The 12,633-nt window shown below is 56.0% G+C and overlaps 1 protein-coding gene across 3 annotated transcripts in view; it reads left to right on the top strand.

Annotated features, from left to right (window-relative positions):
• The first annotated feature begins 290 nt into the window (after nucleotides 1-290).
• The window catches only part of Adgrd1 (adhesion G protein-coupled receptor D1), a 97,616-nt gene continuing 85,273 nt past the window's right edge, over nucleotides 291-12,633 (top strand). For 2 of the 3 annotated variants that reach the window (XM_048785887.1, XM_048785886.1), the window contains exons 1-4: nucleotides 291-1,099; nucleotides 1,179-1,215; nucleotides 9,178-9,261; nucleotides 11,102-11,197. In XM_048785887.1, coding sequence (XP_048641844.1) covers nucleotides 1,034-1,099; nucleotides 1,179-1,215; nucleotides 9,178-9,261; nucleotides 11,102-11,197 — 283 coding nt within the window. In that variant the 5' untranslated portion in view covers nucleotides 291-1,033. The remainder of the gene's footprint in view (nucleotides 1,100-1,178; nucleotides 1,216-9,177; nucleotides 9,262-11,101; nucleotides 11,198-12,633) is intronic. The other variant, XM_015505634.2, reaches the window with a different exon arrangement.

Raw genomic sequence — 12,633 nt, 5'->3', positions numbered from 1 at the left:
TTCTGACAATAATCATGGTGGCATCGACTGAGTGCTGCGGCCCTTACCCACTGCTTCCAGAGCCTTGCTCTTCAGCCCTGTTTCTCTGGGGTGCCCGTGGAGCAGCAGTGTCCCCTCTGTTGTGCAGATGAGGGACTTCAGGGAGAGAGACAGAGATTTGCCCAGGAGCTCAGTGGGGAGGTGCAGAGAGCTGTCACAGGTGCTGTGGGGGGGGGAGGGGGATGGCGCCTGCTCCTTGGGAAGGGGCCCTGGTGGGTGGCTCTCCCTCCATTCTTAGCATCAGCTCCCAGGGCTCCATGGGGGGCCCTGCAGGTGTGAAGGTCCAGGTGCAACGGGAGCTCACTACTGTTTGGCTGTGAGGGCGCCGTAGTGTGTGTGTACACGCAGACACACCCACACCCACACCACGAACACTGGTATCTATACACAGCCCCCCGTATGCACACCCCACACCCACACCCCGTCTGCATCGGGTCCGGGGTCCCGAGTCTGCTCCCATGGCTCCTAACAGGCTGGTGTTAGGACCCAGGAAGGACGTAGCAGGGCGGGATATAAATAGAGAGAGGAGGACAGTTTGAGGAGAGCTGACCTCACTCCCTCTCCACCCAAGAGCGGCTGGCGGAGGTGTGGAGCCAGACCAGAGGGAGGCCGCGGGCGGGCGGGACGCTGGGAGCAGCTGGAGCTCCAGGGCGCGCAGCTGGGAAGCCTCCTTGCTCCGCCATTCTGGGCAGGAGAGGGACACGCAGCTCCAGCTGGACAGAGAGGGGACTTGGGACTGCCACCTGGCCTGGGTTCCTCTTGCATTCCACGTGGCTCTGGACGCCCCGGCTCCTGGATCACCGAAGGAGCTCCAGTTCTGAGACAGGAGAGAAACCCCGCGTGCTTCCAGAACCTGTGTCACAGACTTTGAGGAAACAGATTTTTCTGGCCCCGAACCTGAAAAGATGTCCCTCTCCCAAGGAGCCAGAAGGTAGAGGACACACTCTTCCACCCTCAGGAGTTCTGCTCGGATCCCCTGCAGCCTCTGAGAGCCATGAGGCAGCCGCGGCCGCTCTGTTGCGGGCCCCTCTGGCTGCTCCTCACCTGCTGCAGTGCTCAGGTAATGTGCCTGGTCGGGAGGGACGCTGGAGTTCTGCGTGAGGTTCCCCGCATCTCACGATGTGGTCTTCCCTGTGCAGGTGCGAGGAGCCCACGGCAGGTCGCAGGACCATCCAGGTAAGAGACCCATCCCCTGCTCCAGTGGGGCCTTCCCTCCTTCCCAGCTGGGTGCTGCCCAATGACTGGCTTCACTCCGAGGCCACCAGTGATGGCCCTTCTTGGGCTCCTCTGCCCCGACGCCCCTACCCCACAGCCCCGCCGGCCTCGTCTGTGTCAGTGTCCTGGGCCGTGGGTGGGGAAGCGGCTCTGTCCCCACTGGGCTGGGTCAGAAGGGCTCTTGTGATCCAGGAGACCTCAGGCTGAGCTCTGTCTCAGTTCGCATCAGGTGCTGGTGACATGAGGCCCCCAGAACAGCAAGCCCTGGAGCCCCCAGCCCCTTGGTGTGCCCAGTCTTGGACGTGGGACCTGCTCACCAGAGTGGCCTGTCTTTGGCCATGTGATTCCCCAGTCTGGAGGTTGAGGGTGAGGTTGCCCAGGAGGACGGAGGAGCAGCATGGGCACTGCTTGGCCAGCTCTCGGCCAGCGGGCCTGGCATTCCCTGTGCTCCCATGCCTCTGGGTGGCAGTCGGGGCGTCGGGGACCTGCGAGTGACCCTTTGCCGGGAAATGCTGACTCAGGCTGACAGCATGGGGTTCCCGGCCGCCCCGTGGCGAGCAGTCCTGCCCTCATTCTGGGGAGCCCGCCCAGATCCACAGCCAGGTCCCCCAGGGCCCCTCACAGGAAGCCCTGAGAAGTGGGGCCCACTTGGCTATCTTCCCCCATGGGTTGTGATGCTGCCAGGCCATCGGTCCTTGTCACCACCTCCCTTCACCCACGCTGGGGTAGAGACTGCCCTCTCTCCGCTCCATGCTCCTGGAGTCCTCTGTAAGAAGGTGCTGAAGCTGCGCCCCTCCCTGGGCCAAACACTAAAGCCAAGAAGCAGAGCCTGTGGCCTGGGCACAGGGGACAGGTCAGCATTGTGTTGGTGGAGGCTGTTGGGCCAGACCTTGCTCCCACTGAGGCTGGGATAGGAGATGGAGAGAGGGCAGCTGAACAGGTGTCCTGGCCAGGGAGTGCCGCTGAGGAGGTGGCCCTGGGCCAGCCCTTCCCAGATGGTGGCCTCTGACAGAGTGTCCTCACGGCTCGCTTTCTGGACCCTGAACTCCAGGGAGCTGTTGGAATCCGTCAGTCTTTCCCTCCACATAGAAACGTCGCTCCTGCCCATCCTGACTTAGTGTAGCCGAGGCCCTTTCTTCTCCAGCCGGCCACCTAAGGAAAGCAGCTGTGCCTGCAGCCATCGAGGGCCACTGAGACGCAGAGTCCTGCCGTCTGGCCCCCGCCGTCTGGCCCCTGCTGTCTCACCTTGCTTTGGCCTACCCCTCCTCCTCCTCTGGCCACTCCCTTGTCCCTCTCCTCATCACAGCCCTGCACTTTCTCTTCCTTTCTGCATTTCAGGCTCTGCTTACCCCTTCCCATGGGCAGGCCCTTAGTGGCCCCGGGGCACTGTGTTCCTGTGGCCCCAGAGCCCTGGGCTGCTGCACCCTGGCTGTCCCCTCAGGGTGCCCACTGAGTGACAGCTGCCCTGGGGTCCCTCAGAAAGAGCGAGACCTGCTCTCAGTGTTGGTGAGGAGGGCATCACCCTCGGCAGCAGCAGGCAGTGCGAGGGGCCACCGCCAATGCCAGTCAGCCAGGCAAGGCCCACAGCAGCCAACCAGGGGCGTCCACACTCCTGAGCTCCAGTGGAGCCGTGTGTCCTGCCGACAGCACACGCTCCAGCCACAGAGCCGGTCCTCTGTGGGCCTAACTAGGGGCTCAGGGCTGTGAGGGAGCTGGGGGTGCCATGCCAGAGATGGCAGAGGGCAGTTGGGAGACGTGGGAAGGTAGGCAGGTTCAGGGGCCCGGGAGTTGAGGGCAGCCTGATGCACGGCTAGGACACTGGTCACCACCAGGCCCTCTTTTTGGGGAGGCCTCCGAGGCCACCAAGCTTTCCCTCGCTGGTCCTACCCCAGCACCAGTCCTCCTGCCCAGAAGGTGCTTGATGGATACTTTCCCACCTATCTGTGCGCCACCCTGGAGGACTGGCTGCGCTCTGGCAGAACAAGTGAACGTGCTAGCCCACCCGCGTGCCTTCAGCCCCCAGGGGCTTGTACCTGTTTGTCTGTCTATATTGGCAGATGTTGGTGCTGTCTACACTGGCCCTGGTGCCCCGATGCCTGCTGGGCAGAGAGGGAGTTAGCTTTACAGACAACACCAGGTCAATGTGAGCTTTTGCAGTGACCGTCACTCACGGCCAGATCGTCATCTTAGAGAATTGTACAAGGTTGGAAGCGACACCCAAGTCTGCTCAGCCCACCCCCCATTTCATAGGGAAACCAGGAACAGAAGGGAGACACAGAAGGGAGCAGGAGCTGGCAGGGCCAGGACCCTCAGCCCACCTGAGACCTCTCCCAGGGACCCAGGCTCCACATGCGGCCTGCTCCCAGGCCAACCTACGAAGCCAGGAGGGCTGATTAGTGCAAACCCATAAATGGCCTCAGCCAGAGACAGCAGCCACTTTGCAAAAGTTTATAAACATGCCCTTTTATAGACACATTTGTACGAGGAAAAGACCCGGTCGTTGCTGATCCTGGGGTCCCAGGAGCGGCACAGTCCAGCCTGTTCCCAGGAAGATGGAGACTCGAGATGATTGCAGTCATTATGATTCTGTGTATTTACACAGCATGTAGCTCAGAGAGGATGGCCTAGCTGCTAGGCCACGGCAGCACCACATTCTTCATCTTCCTGGAGAAAGGGAAATGTGTTCGTGATGGAGCCTTTAAAACTAGTGCCTACGGCCTGTTGAACAAATGGAAATTTGGCAGAGACAGATTTGCAGGGGAGCAGGATCACGCAATGTCAACGCTCTGTTGTCCAAGTGTGGCTCATCCTGGCCCTTTGGTTCTACCTGTTAGTTACCTTTTAAATCCCTACATTAAAAACGTGGGAGATTTCAAAAACAAAACCCCGAAGCCCCCACCCACATGCACACATACACACACACACGCACGAGCACACACATGCATGTGCACACACATGCACATGAGCACACATGCACATGTGCACACATACACGTGCACACACATGTACGTGCACACAAATGCGCGTGCACACATATGCACACGAGCACACACACACACACGTGCACACACACGAGCACACATGCCTAAGCCCTGCTTCACCAGGGGCTGCCACCCACCAAGGAGAGCAGAGTCCGGCATAGGGGCAGGTGTGGACACATGACCAGAACTGCCCAGTAACCCCAACACCTCCGGAAACAGTAAGGAGCAGGGACCTGCACACGGCGGTGTCCGGGAGGCCAGGGAGGCCATTCAAGTGCAGCGTCCTGTGTGCTGAGCATCCTGTGTCCAGGATTAGAAGGAGGCATTGGTGCAGAATGCGGGAGACGATGCCCCAGGCCAGGGGACAGCAGGCAGAATCCCGCAGGGAATGAGTGAAGATGTAGCCCAGGGGCCAGCAGTGAGGGACAGGGCTGGCTTCCCCCAAGTGGGCAGGTCTCCTGAAGCAGCCCAAGGGTCGGGGGCGGTCGGTGGGGTGGCCCTGACTCTGTGAGGGGCTCGCCCATGGTCAGCGGGCCACTAGGCCTGACTCCAAAGGGCCCAGGTATCACTGGGAGATGAGCACTGAAGATCCCTGTCCCGTGCGACCTCCCCCCCCGCCCCCGTTTCTCCTGTCCCCTCCTCCCTGCTTCCCGCTGTCCCTCTCCCCCTCTCCCTCTCCTCCCTCCCTGCTTCCTCTTCCTTCCCCTGCCCCCCTTCTTCTTGTTCTCTGTCCCTTCATTTTTCAGGGCTGGGACTGTCTGAAGTCCCCGTGAGAGCAGGCGCCGCCCGGTGAGAACAGAGCGCCCTGTGCCCGGCCCTGCGTCCTCTCGTCACCCTCACCCTGGAAAAGAGCCACAGGCTTTTCTACCAAGAACGGATTTTCTGGTTTTTACAAAACTTTTAGGGCTACAAGTGACTTTAGGGTGTACAGGGACCCTCTGGGCTGGAGCTAGTCTACCCCGTTAGCACCTCATGACTTCAATTTAAAAAGCTGCCAACACTGAAGATCTGGGAGGTTCCAAACTTAAAACATCTGGATCCCTGAGCACCCTCGATACACAGGGTCCTGGAGATTCTGGGCAGACCTTCCTGCTGAGCAGGTCAACCAGCCTGGGCTGGCCACCTTCAGTGGACAGGGCACGCTTGCTGCCTGGCCACAGCTCTGCTGCCCGAGCTCAACCAGGGTCATGTGTGCTATCGGCAAGCATCGCACCTGTGTCCCCCAAGGTACTGCTCAGGACTGGCCAGCAGGTGGCTGTCCCTAGCACTTGCTTCCTATCTATGGGCTAACTCAGCAGTAGTCTCTGGGTCTCGTGGCAGCAGGAGCTTGGCTCTGGGCTGCTTGTCAGCAGAGACAGTGGGTAGCCTTCACTCCTGGCCATCATGGGCACTGCTGGGTCCAGGTGACACCACTTCCCTCCTCACCTTTCTGCCCAGAGCCACTGTGGCCCTTTGTGAATGGGGACAGAAGAGCGACCTGCAGGTGGATTCTGATGGCCACGTCTTTGTAGAACATGTTACCTTGTTTCTGGTTTTATCCCAGGTGATTGAATAACTAGCCAATGAGGATTTCCCGTCTCCAGAGTGACAATCTTGGGTCTTAGGGGTTCATGATGGAGGACGAGAACGGATGCTTCTGGGTGTTGCCTTTCTGGGTCTCCATGTGCCTGTGGGCAGCAGGGGGCAGCGCTGCTTCCCCTGCACCTGGTCGGGCTGTGCCCATCTGTTCTCCACCTGCTAGGGAACCGACTCCGTCCTTGTCTTATGTGTGGGGCTTGTGCACACTGGAGGGACAGATGCAAATGACGAACGCAGGCAGCGACCTCAAGCGAGCAGGCGTGGGTCACCCTGTGGGTGGATCCAGGTCCTAGGAGGAGGCTCCAACCTTCCTCTGCAGTGTGGCCTGCTGCTGCCCAGGGCCACTTCAACAGTGCAGTGGATATCAAGTGTGTTTTAAAGGTACACAGGACCTAAATTCAGAGGACAATAGTCAATGCAATAAGAATCTCCTTGCATGTGACACCCCGTTTCTCAGTTTCCTTATCCCCTCAATCCTGGTTTCAGTTTCCATGCAAGTGCCTCTCTCTCTTCCTCTCCCTCCCTGTCCTGAACACATGCATATCACAGTTACCTGTAGCTTTCCTCACTTGAGTTTTTAAATTAAATTTATTTGAATGGTACATAAAAACATGACAGTTGTAGTAGCGAAGGAGTACTATGTTGAGTGCCAACACGCACACAGTGGACAACGGTCTCCCCAAACGTTCATCGCTTCCTGTGGTGAGAGCATTCAGGTCCTTTCTGAAGCTCCTTGAGACACGTGGTGCTCGGTGCCGACGAGAGCCCCGAGCCGCACAGTGGCGCTCGGGGACTTCTGCTCCTATCTGCCCACGATGATGCCGTATCTTCTTAACTTACAGTGTCAAGAGTGGTCCATGCACCTCAGCCTCAGCGGCATCCATCATTGCATGGATGTCCCTCGATTATTTAGCCAGCTTGTGGGTGAGCGCTGAGGCTGTGGTCAGGCTTTTGACCCTGTAAGAAATTCCACAAGGAACACCCTTGCACACGGGTCTTGGATCATGAGTACGTGTGTCTCTAGGATGAATCAGCGCACTAAGGGACCGTGCGCTTGGGGTCTGTGTGGACGGTGCCAGATGGCCCTCCAGATAGGCAGCACTGACTGCACCCCTGACACAGGGGATGTGCTGCTCAGTCCCCTCCCCCTCTTTTCTCTCGGGTCCAGTTCTGGCACACGTCTCGATGTGGTTTGACACTTTTAAAGCTATTCGCATCTTCTTCTTTGAATTGCCTAATTATGTTTGATGCCCAGATATTCTGTTGATTTGCTTTCCTTAACAGCAGGAGTGTTTGCTGATTTGCTTGTGGTGCCGGGATGGAACCCAGGGCCCTGCACTCTACCCCCGAGCCACAGCCCTTGTTTGTAGGAGTTTTATTAGCATAATGAGTTTAACACATATAAAAATAAATCAGCATGTTTCTGTCATGAATTATATAAACCTTGTCCCCAGTTGGATCTAGTTCGATTTTTTTTTCTGCACAGAAATTTAAAAAATTAATGCAGTCAAATTTATAAGTCTAGAAAGCTTTCTATATCTGGTTTTATTGCACTTTAGTCTGATTCATCTAGGTTGCCTGGGTGCACGGAGTGGGGGAGGCTATTGACTCTTTCCAAATGGCTAACTGCTTCCAACTCCTTTTGTGGAATGAGATTTCTCCCAATTTAAAGCACCAGCTTTATCCTAATCAGTGCCACCTGTGCCGGGAGCTCAGTGGCCCCTCCTTCCACTGAAAGGCAGACTATGGCAGACACCACTCTGCTGTGGCGCCTGTCCTCTGCTGTCCCTGTCCAGTCCTGGGTATTCTGCTTACTTATTTGCTTATTTATTGTGTGGCGCTGGGATGGAGCCCAGGGCCCCACACATGCCAGGCAAGGGCTCCCCACTGAGCTGCACCCCAGCCCTTTTTCAGTTTTGCTTTGAGACAGGGTCTTGCTAAGCCATGGAGGCTGGCCTGGAACTTGTAATCCTCCTGCCTCAGCCTCCGGAGTAGCTGGGATCACAGGCGTGGCCACTGTGCTTGCCTTGTTCTTATTTATTTTTTAAAAAATATGAGTTCCATAATCAAATTTCCCCTCACAAGAGAGCTCTCAGCACTTTCCCAGTATTTATAGATTAATTAAAGGGCAGCTGATATTTTTATGCTAATCAATCTGTTCTCCCCAGAGTAAGTCAGGCCTTCATTTGCTCAGGGCATCTTCATGAGAATCCTGTGTGATTTTAGTTCTTTTGTTCTAAAATGTTTTCTTTTTATTGGTTGCATTTAGAAATGAGAACTTCTATTTTTTTTTTTTGGCTATTGTTGAAATACAAAAAGCTATCAGCTTTGTACATTACATTTGAACGAAACTCCTTGCTCAATTCCTCAATGATTTGAAGTAGTTTTCCACCCTGATTATCAGGCATACTTCCCGTGACAGTGATGACCATTCTTTCCTCTTGGTGACGTTTCTTTGCAATGGAGAATATAAAGGGCACTCTATGTCAGTGGATGTCAAGGGTGCCTGCTATAGATGGTCATCTGGGCAGTAATTGCAAAGGACTAAAAGGATGTGCTCAGGGCTGCCCATGCTAGAGCCCACTGGAGCAAAGATGGGACCCTGACTTCTTTTCAGCTGGAGAATGGTGGCCCATCTTGAGGGGATGTCACCTCGCTCCGTTATAACGGACAGGTGGAAAAGGATGATCAATTCCTTCACAGAGCCCTGAGAATAGACAATAATACATCCACATAAGGTCCTGCTGCTCACAGTACTGGTCTCAGAGAGGACATCTGGAGGAAGCAACCATAGGGGAAGGACCAGGCCTAGATGAAGAGAGGCCTGTGTGTGAGCACTGTGTGCTGGCTAGCACAGGTTGGAGCAAGAGGTTCCCCTAATAGGTGCAGAATGCGGTCATCCCACAGGTCATTGTTAGGATGAGATGAGGTGTTTGCCAGGCACCTCGAGGGGGTCCTCATAAACACAGGGTCCTCTAAGCTTGTTTTAAGCTTGTTTCCTTCTGTGGTCCAGCCGCATCAGATGCTATCTCTAAAGCCACGTTTGGTGACGGGATGATGGACATTCTCGCCTTTTTCCTGACGCCAATGGGCACGGTCCTGGCTTCCCACTGTCAAGCATGAGCCGAGGCTGCTGTTCCCATGGGTTAAGAGGCCTCCATCCATGTGGCCTGCTTTGTCCAGTTAAGGAGCCAGTCATCGGTTTCTAGTTGAGTTCTTGTCCCTCCAAGTAGTTGTGTTGAACTGTATCAAACGCCTCTTCAGTCACGGGCTGGCCACGGTCCTCCGTCTCCAGATCCTTCCTCGTCTCCAGGTCTTTCATTGTTTCAATGGTGATTTGAGATTTTGATTTCTTTTCCCCCAGGGTTTGCAGTCCTGGCTTCTGCTTCCCATTACTGGCCGTTGGAAACTGTGGATGGGATTCATGAACTTCAGGATACAACTGGAGGTAGACCTGGCCTGCGCGCCTATAGGAGGGAGGGGTGGTGGAGGCGGGGCCCCTGGAGGACAGAGGAGGATGGAGGTGGATGGCATCTGCTTGGAGCCAGATGATGCCGGTGAACCAGCATTTGTGCAGCTTTCCTGAGGATCATTGCAAAATATTTCCCTAGAACGTCTGTATCTTCTTACGAGGGAAGGACAGAATCTGTGATTCAGAACACGACTGAGATGTGCATTTACTCAAGACCTTATTGCAGGATTTCCTCGGCCGAGCCTCCTGAGTGTGAGGCCAGTACGTGTTTGCAGTGCAGGTGGCGTCAAGGCGTCAAGGTCTGGGCCACCCACAATGGGCTCACAGGTTGGGGGGCACTGTTTCACCAGGCAAAGCTGTCCTGTCTACAGCCATGTCGTCACATACCCCAGTCAGTTCCCACGGAGATTAAATGTCACCTAGGACATGTCTAACGGTGGAGAGTGTCAGGGTCTCTGGTTCATAGCTCGGACATCTGTTAGCGGGAGGAAACTGAGCTATCCCTGAGCACTTTCCCCATTCCAGTGAGAATTCCTCCTTAAGGCCCAAGTGTGAACAGCCAGAGGTAGCGTTCAGTTCACCTTGGTCTACTCATTGTTGGAGAGTCCACTGCGTGGCTGACGCACATGGCAAAGGCTGGCTATATGCCCCGGCTCGGGCTCTAGCCATGTCCTGGCCAGTCCTGAATCCCCACGTGGCTGGCTGGCTGCCTCCTGCACCAGCACACAGTGATCTCCTTGTCCTTGTGACACTTGTGCTATGGAAGTCGCTGCTTAGAGTCCTAAAATGCTTCCTCAAAACCTGCCTGTTGAGTGGCAGCAGAGCCGGTGTCTGCCCCCGGGCAAGGTCGAGGAGAGGGGCCGTGAAGGGCGTGTGGCTGTGCAGGCCCTGTCCCCAGCCTGGCTGCCCCCCAACCACCCCCCCACCCCCCGCCTGAGCCTCCTGTGATGGTCTGCACGGCAGGGACAGAGTGTCCCTGTGCAGGTGTGAGCCCAGGTTGCCTCAGAGTGAAACAGCCACTTTCCCTGGTTACAGTAGAATGTGCTTTTCCCAGGGCCTTTTTTTTTTCAAGCTTTCGAAAAGCAGTCATCTCACTGAGTGGAAGTGGCTCATTGTTCAGGACCCAACCACTAAAATTTCAGCAGTCATTTCAAACAAGAGCCTGAATAACCATGCATACATCTCTGTCCTGGTCCCTGAGCTCATTGCTGTAGGTTCAGTGTTCCTGGCTTTGCACACCTTGCCTGTGAACACCCTCCTCGGGCAGCGGCCGTCACTCAGACGTGAGTGATGTGGGGCCGGGTTCTGTTCCCTGGCGTGTCCACTCCGACAGCACCTGCCCAGCCCTGGAGTGCATGGTCACAGCACGCCCGCCCCTCCCCGCTGGCCCGCTTTGTGTGACCCTGCTGTCGCTAGGCCCCCAAGGGACAGGAGGGGGAACAGGCACCCTTGACACCTCATTGTGGGGACACCACCCACTGTGACGTCTCAGGGACGGGCCGCTTGGCTGTTTGTGGCCGACCCCTGTCTGTGCCTTTGTCACTGTCTCACGTGGCTGTGTCCATGCCGTGTCCCCTGGTCCTGTGCCATTGTGACTGTCAGTGCTCCCTTCATCAGTGGCCACGTTCACTCTCATATCTCTCAACCACGTCCCCTTTGGGGAGAGGAACCAGCCCCTGGGGCCTTCAGGAGTCCTGGCTGGGGGCTCTGCGGTACCAGGCAGGGGCTGGGGGAGGGTGGCTGGCTTTGAGAGATATGTGGTCCCTTGTTCCTTGTCTCACTTATCTGTTGTCTTTCTCTTTTGTCGCCCGCCCAGCGCTGCAAGCCCACAACCTCACTGTGCTCCCTCCCCACAATTCCACCCTTGTGTTTGCCAATGACTCTGCCTACTCCAATCTCTCTGCGACCGTAGGTGAGCAGTGTCCGCTTCCTCCCAGGCTTTGATCTACAGTGAGTTCAAGGCCCATCCCCTCAATCTGCCGGACTCGGCTCTCGGCCAGCAAAGGAACAGCTAGCCGAGTACAGACTGAGACGGAGCCAGGTGATAGCCAGGTGTTACAGGTGTTGCCAGGTGTGAGCCAGGAGTTATCCAGGTGTTGCCAGGTGTGAGCCAGGGTTAGCCAGGTGTTACCAGGTGTTAGCCAGGAGTGAGCCAGGTGTGAGCTAGGGGTTAGCAGGTATGAGCCAGGGGTTAGCCAGGTGTGACCCAGGTATGAGCCAGGTGTGAGCCAGGTATGAGCCAGGTGTGAGCCAGGTATGAGCCAGGGGTTAGCAGGTATGAGCCAGGTATGAGCCAGGTGTGAGCCAGGGGTTAGCCAGGTGTTACCAGATGTTAGCTTGGTGTGAGCTAGGAGTTACCAGGTGTTACCAGGTGATAACCAGGCGTTACCATGGGTTAGCCAGGTGTGAGCCAGGTATTAGCCAGGAGTTAGCCAGGTGTGAGCCAGGTGTGAGCCAGGGGTTAGCCAGGGGTTAGCCAGGTGTTACCAGGTGATATCCAGGTGTCAGCTAGGTGTGAGCCAGGTGTGAGCCAGATATGAGCCAGATATGAGCCAGGTGTGAGCCTGGTATAAGCCAGGGGTGAGCCAGGTATGAGTCAGGGGTGAGCCAGGTGTTACCAAGTGATAGCCAGGTGTGAGCCAGGTGAGTCAGGGGTTAGCCAGGTATTACCAGGTGTGAGCCAGGTGTGAGCCAGGGGTGAGCCAGGGGCCAGTAAGACCAGGGGGGTTGGGTCTGAGGGAGGAGCCCTGGTGTCTGGAAGGTGACCACAGCGCCATGCTCTCCAGTTCGCTGTTTGTCTCAGAACAAAACAAATGATATCTTTTCTAAACACAGAAATAGGGTTTTCAAATGGATCGTAATTTGGGGGAAGAAAAAATCATGCTCTCTTCATGGAAAATTAAAGCTAGTTTGAGAACACCTCATCCCAAATTTGATCTCCTACCAACCTTAAGTTCAGTGACCTGAAGTCATGGGGAGCCTCTCAGATACCCCGAGGGCCACGATTCAGTCCCTGTCTCATCTAACAACCTCCAGGGCCACACGTTCGTGTTTTCCCCACACAGCTCACAGTGAGAGGGACAGAGAGTGGCATTGCTTGGTGGCTGAGGGCAGGGAGGGCCTCGCCTTGATCTCTTTTGACACTTCACCTGATTTGGGGTGGTTGGCCTCCAAAATTAATTTTGCCAAGCAAACAGCCTGGTCAGGGCTTTATGTGGCCCAACTTGGTTGGGCAGCTGTGAGTTGTCCAGCGCATGGGGTAAGACACAGCTCTCCCCTGGCAATAAATGGGAGAAGACAAATAATGAGTGAGTCTAAAGGCAGAAAAGACAGCTCTGAGCCAGAGGA

The sequence above is a fragment of the Marmota marmota genome, unplaced genomic scaffold, assembly GCF_001458135.2.
Source record: "Marmota marmota marmota unplaced genomic scaffold, marMar, whole genome shotgun sequence".
Taxonomy (NCBI): Eukaryota; Metazoa; Chordata; class Mammalia; order Rodentia; family Sciuridae; genus Marmota; species Marmota marmota.
This window is presented reverse-complemented; position numbering and strand designations above follow the sequence as displayed.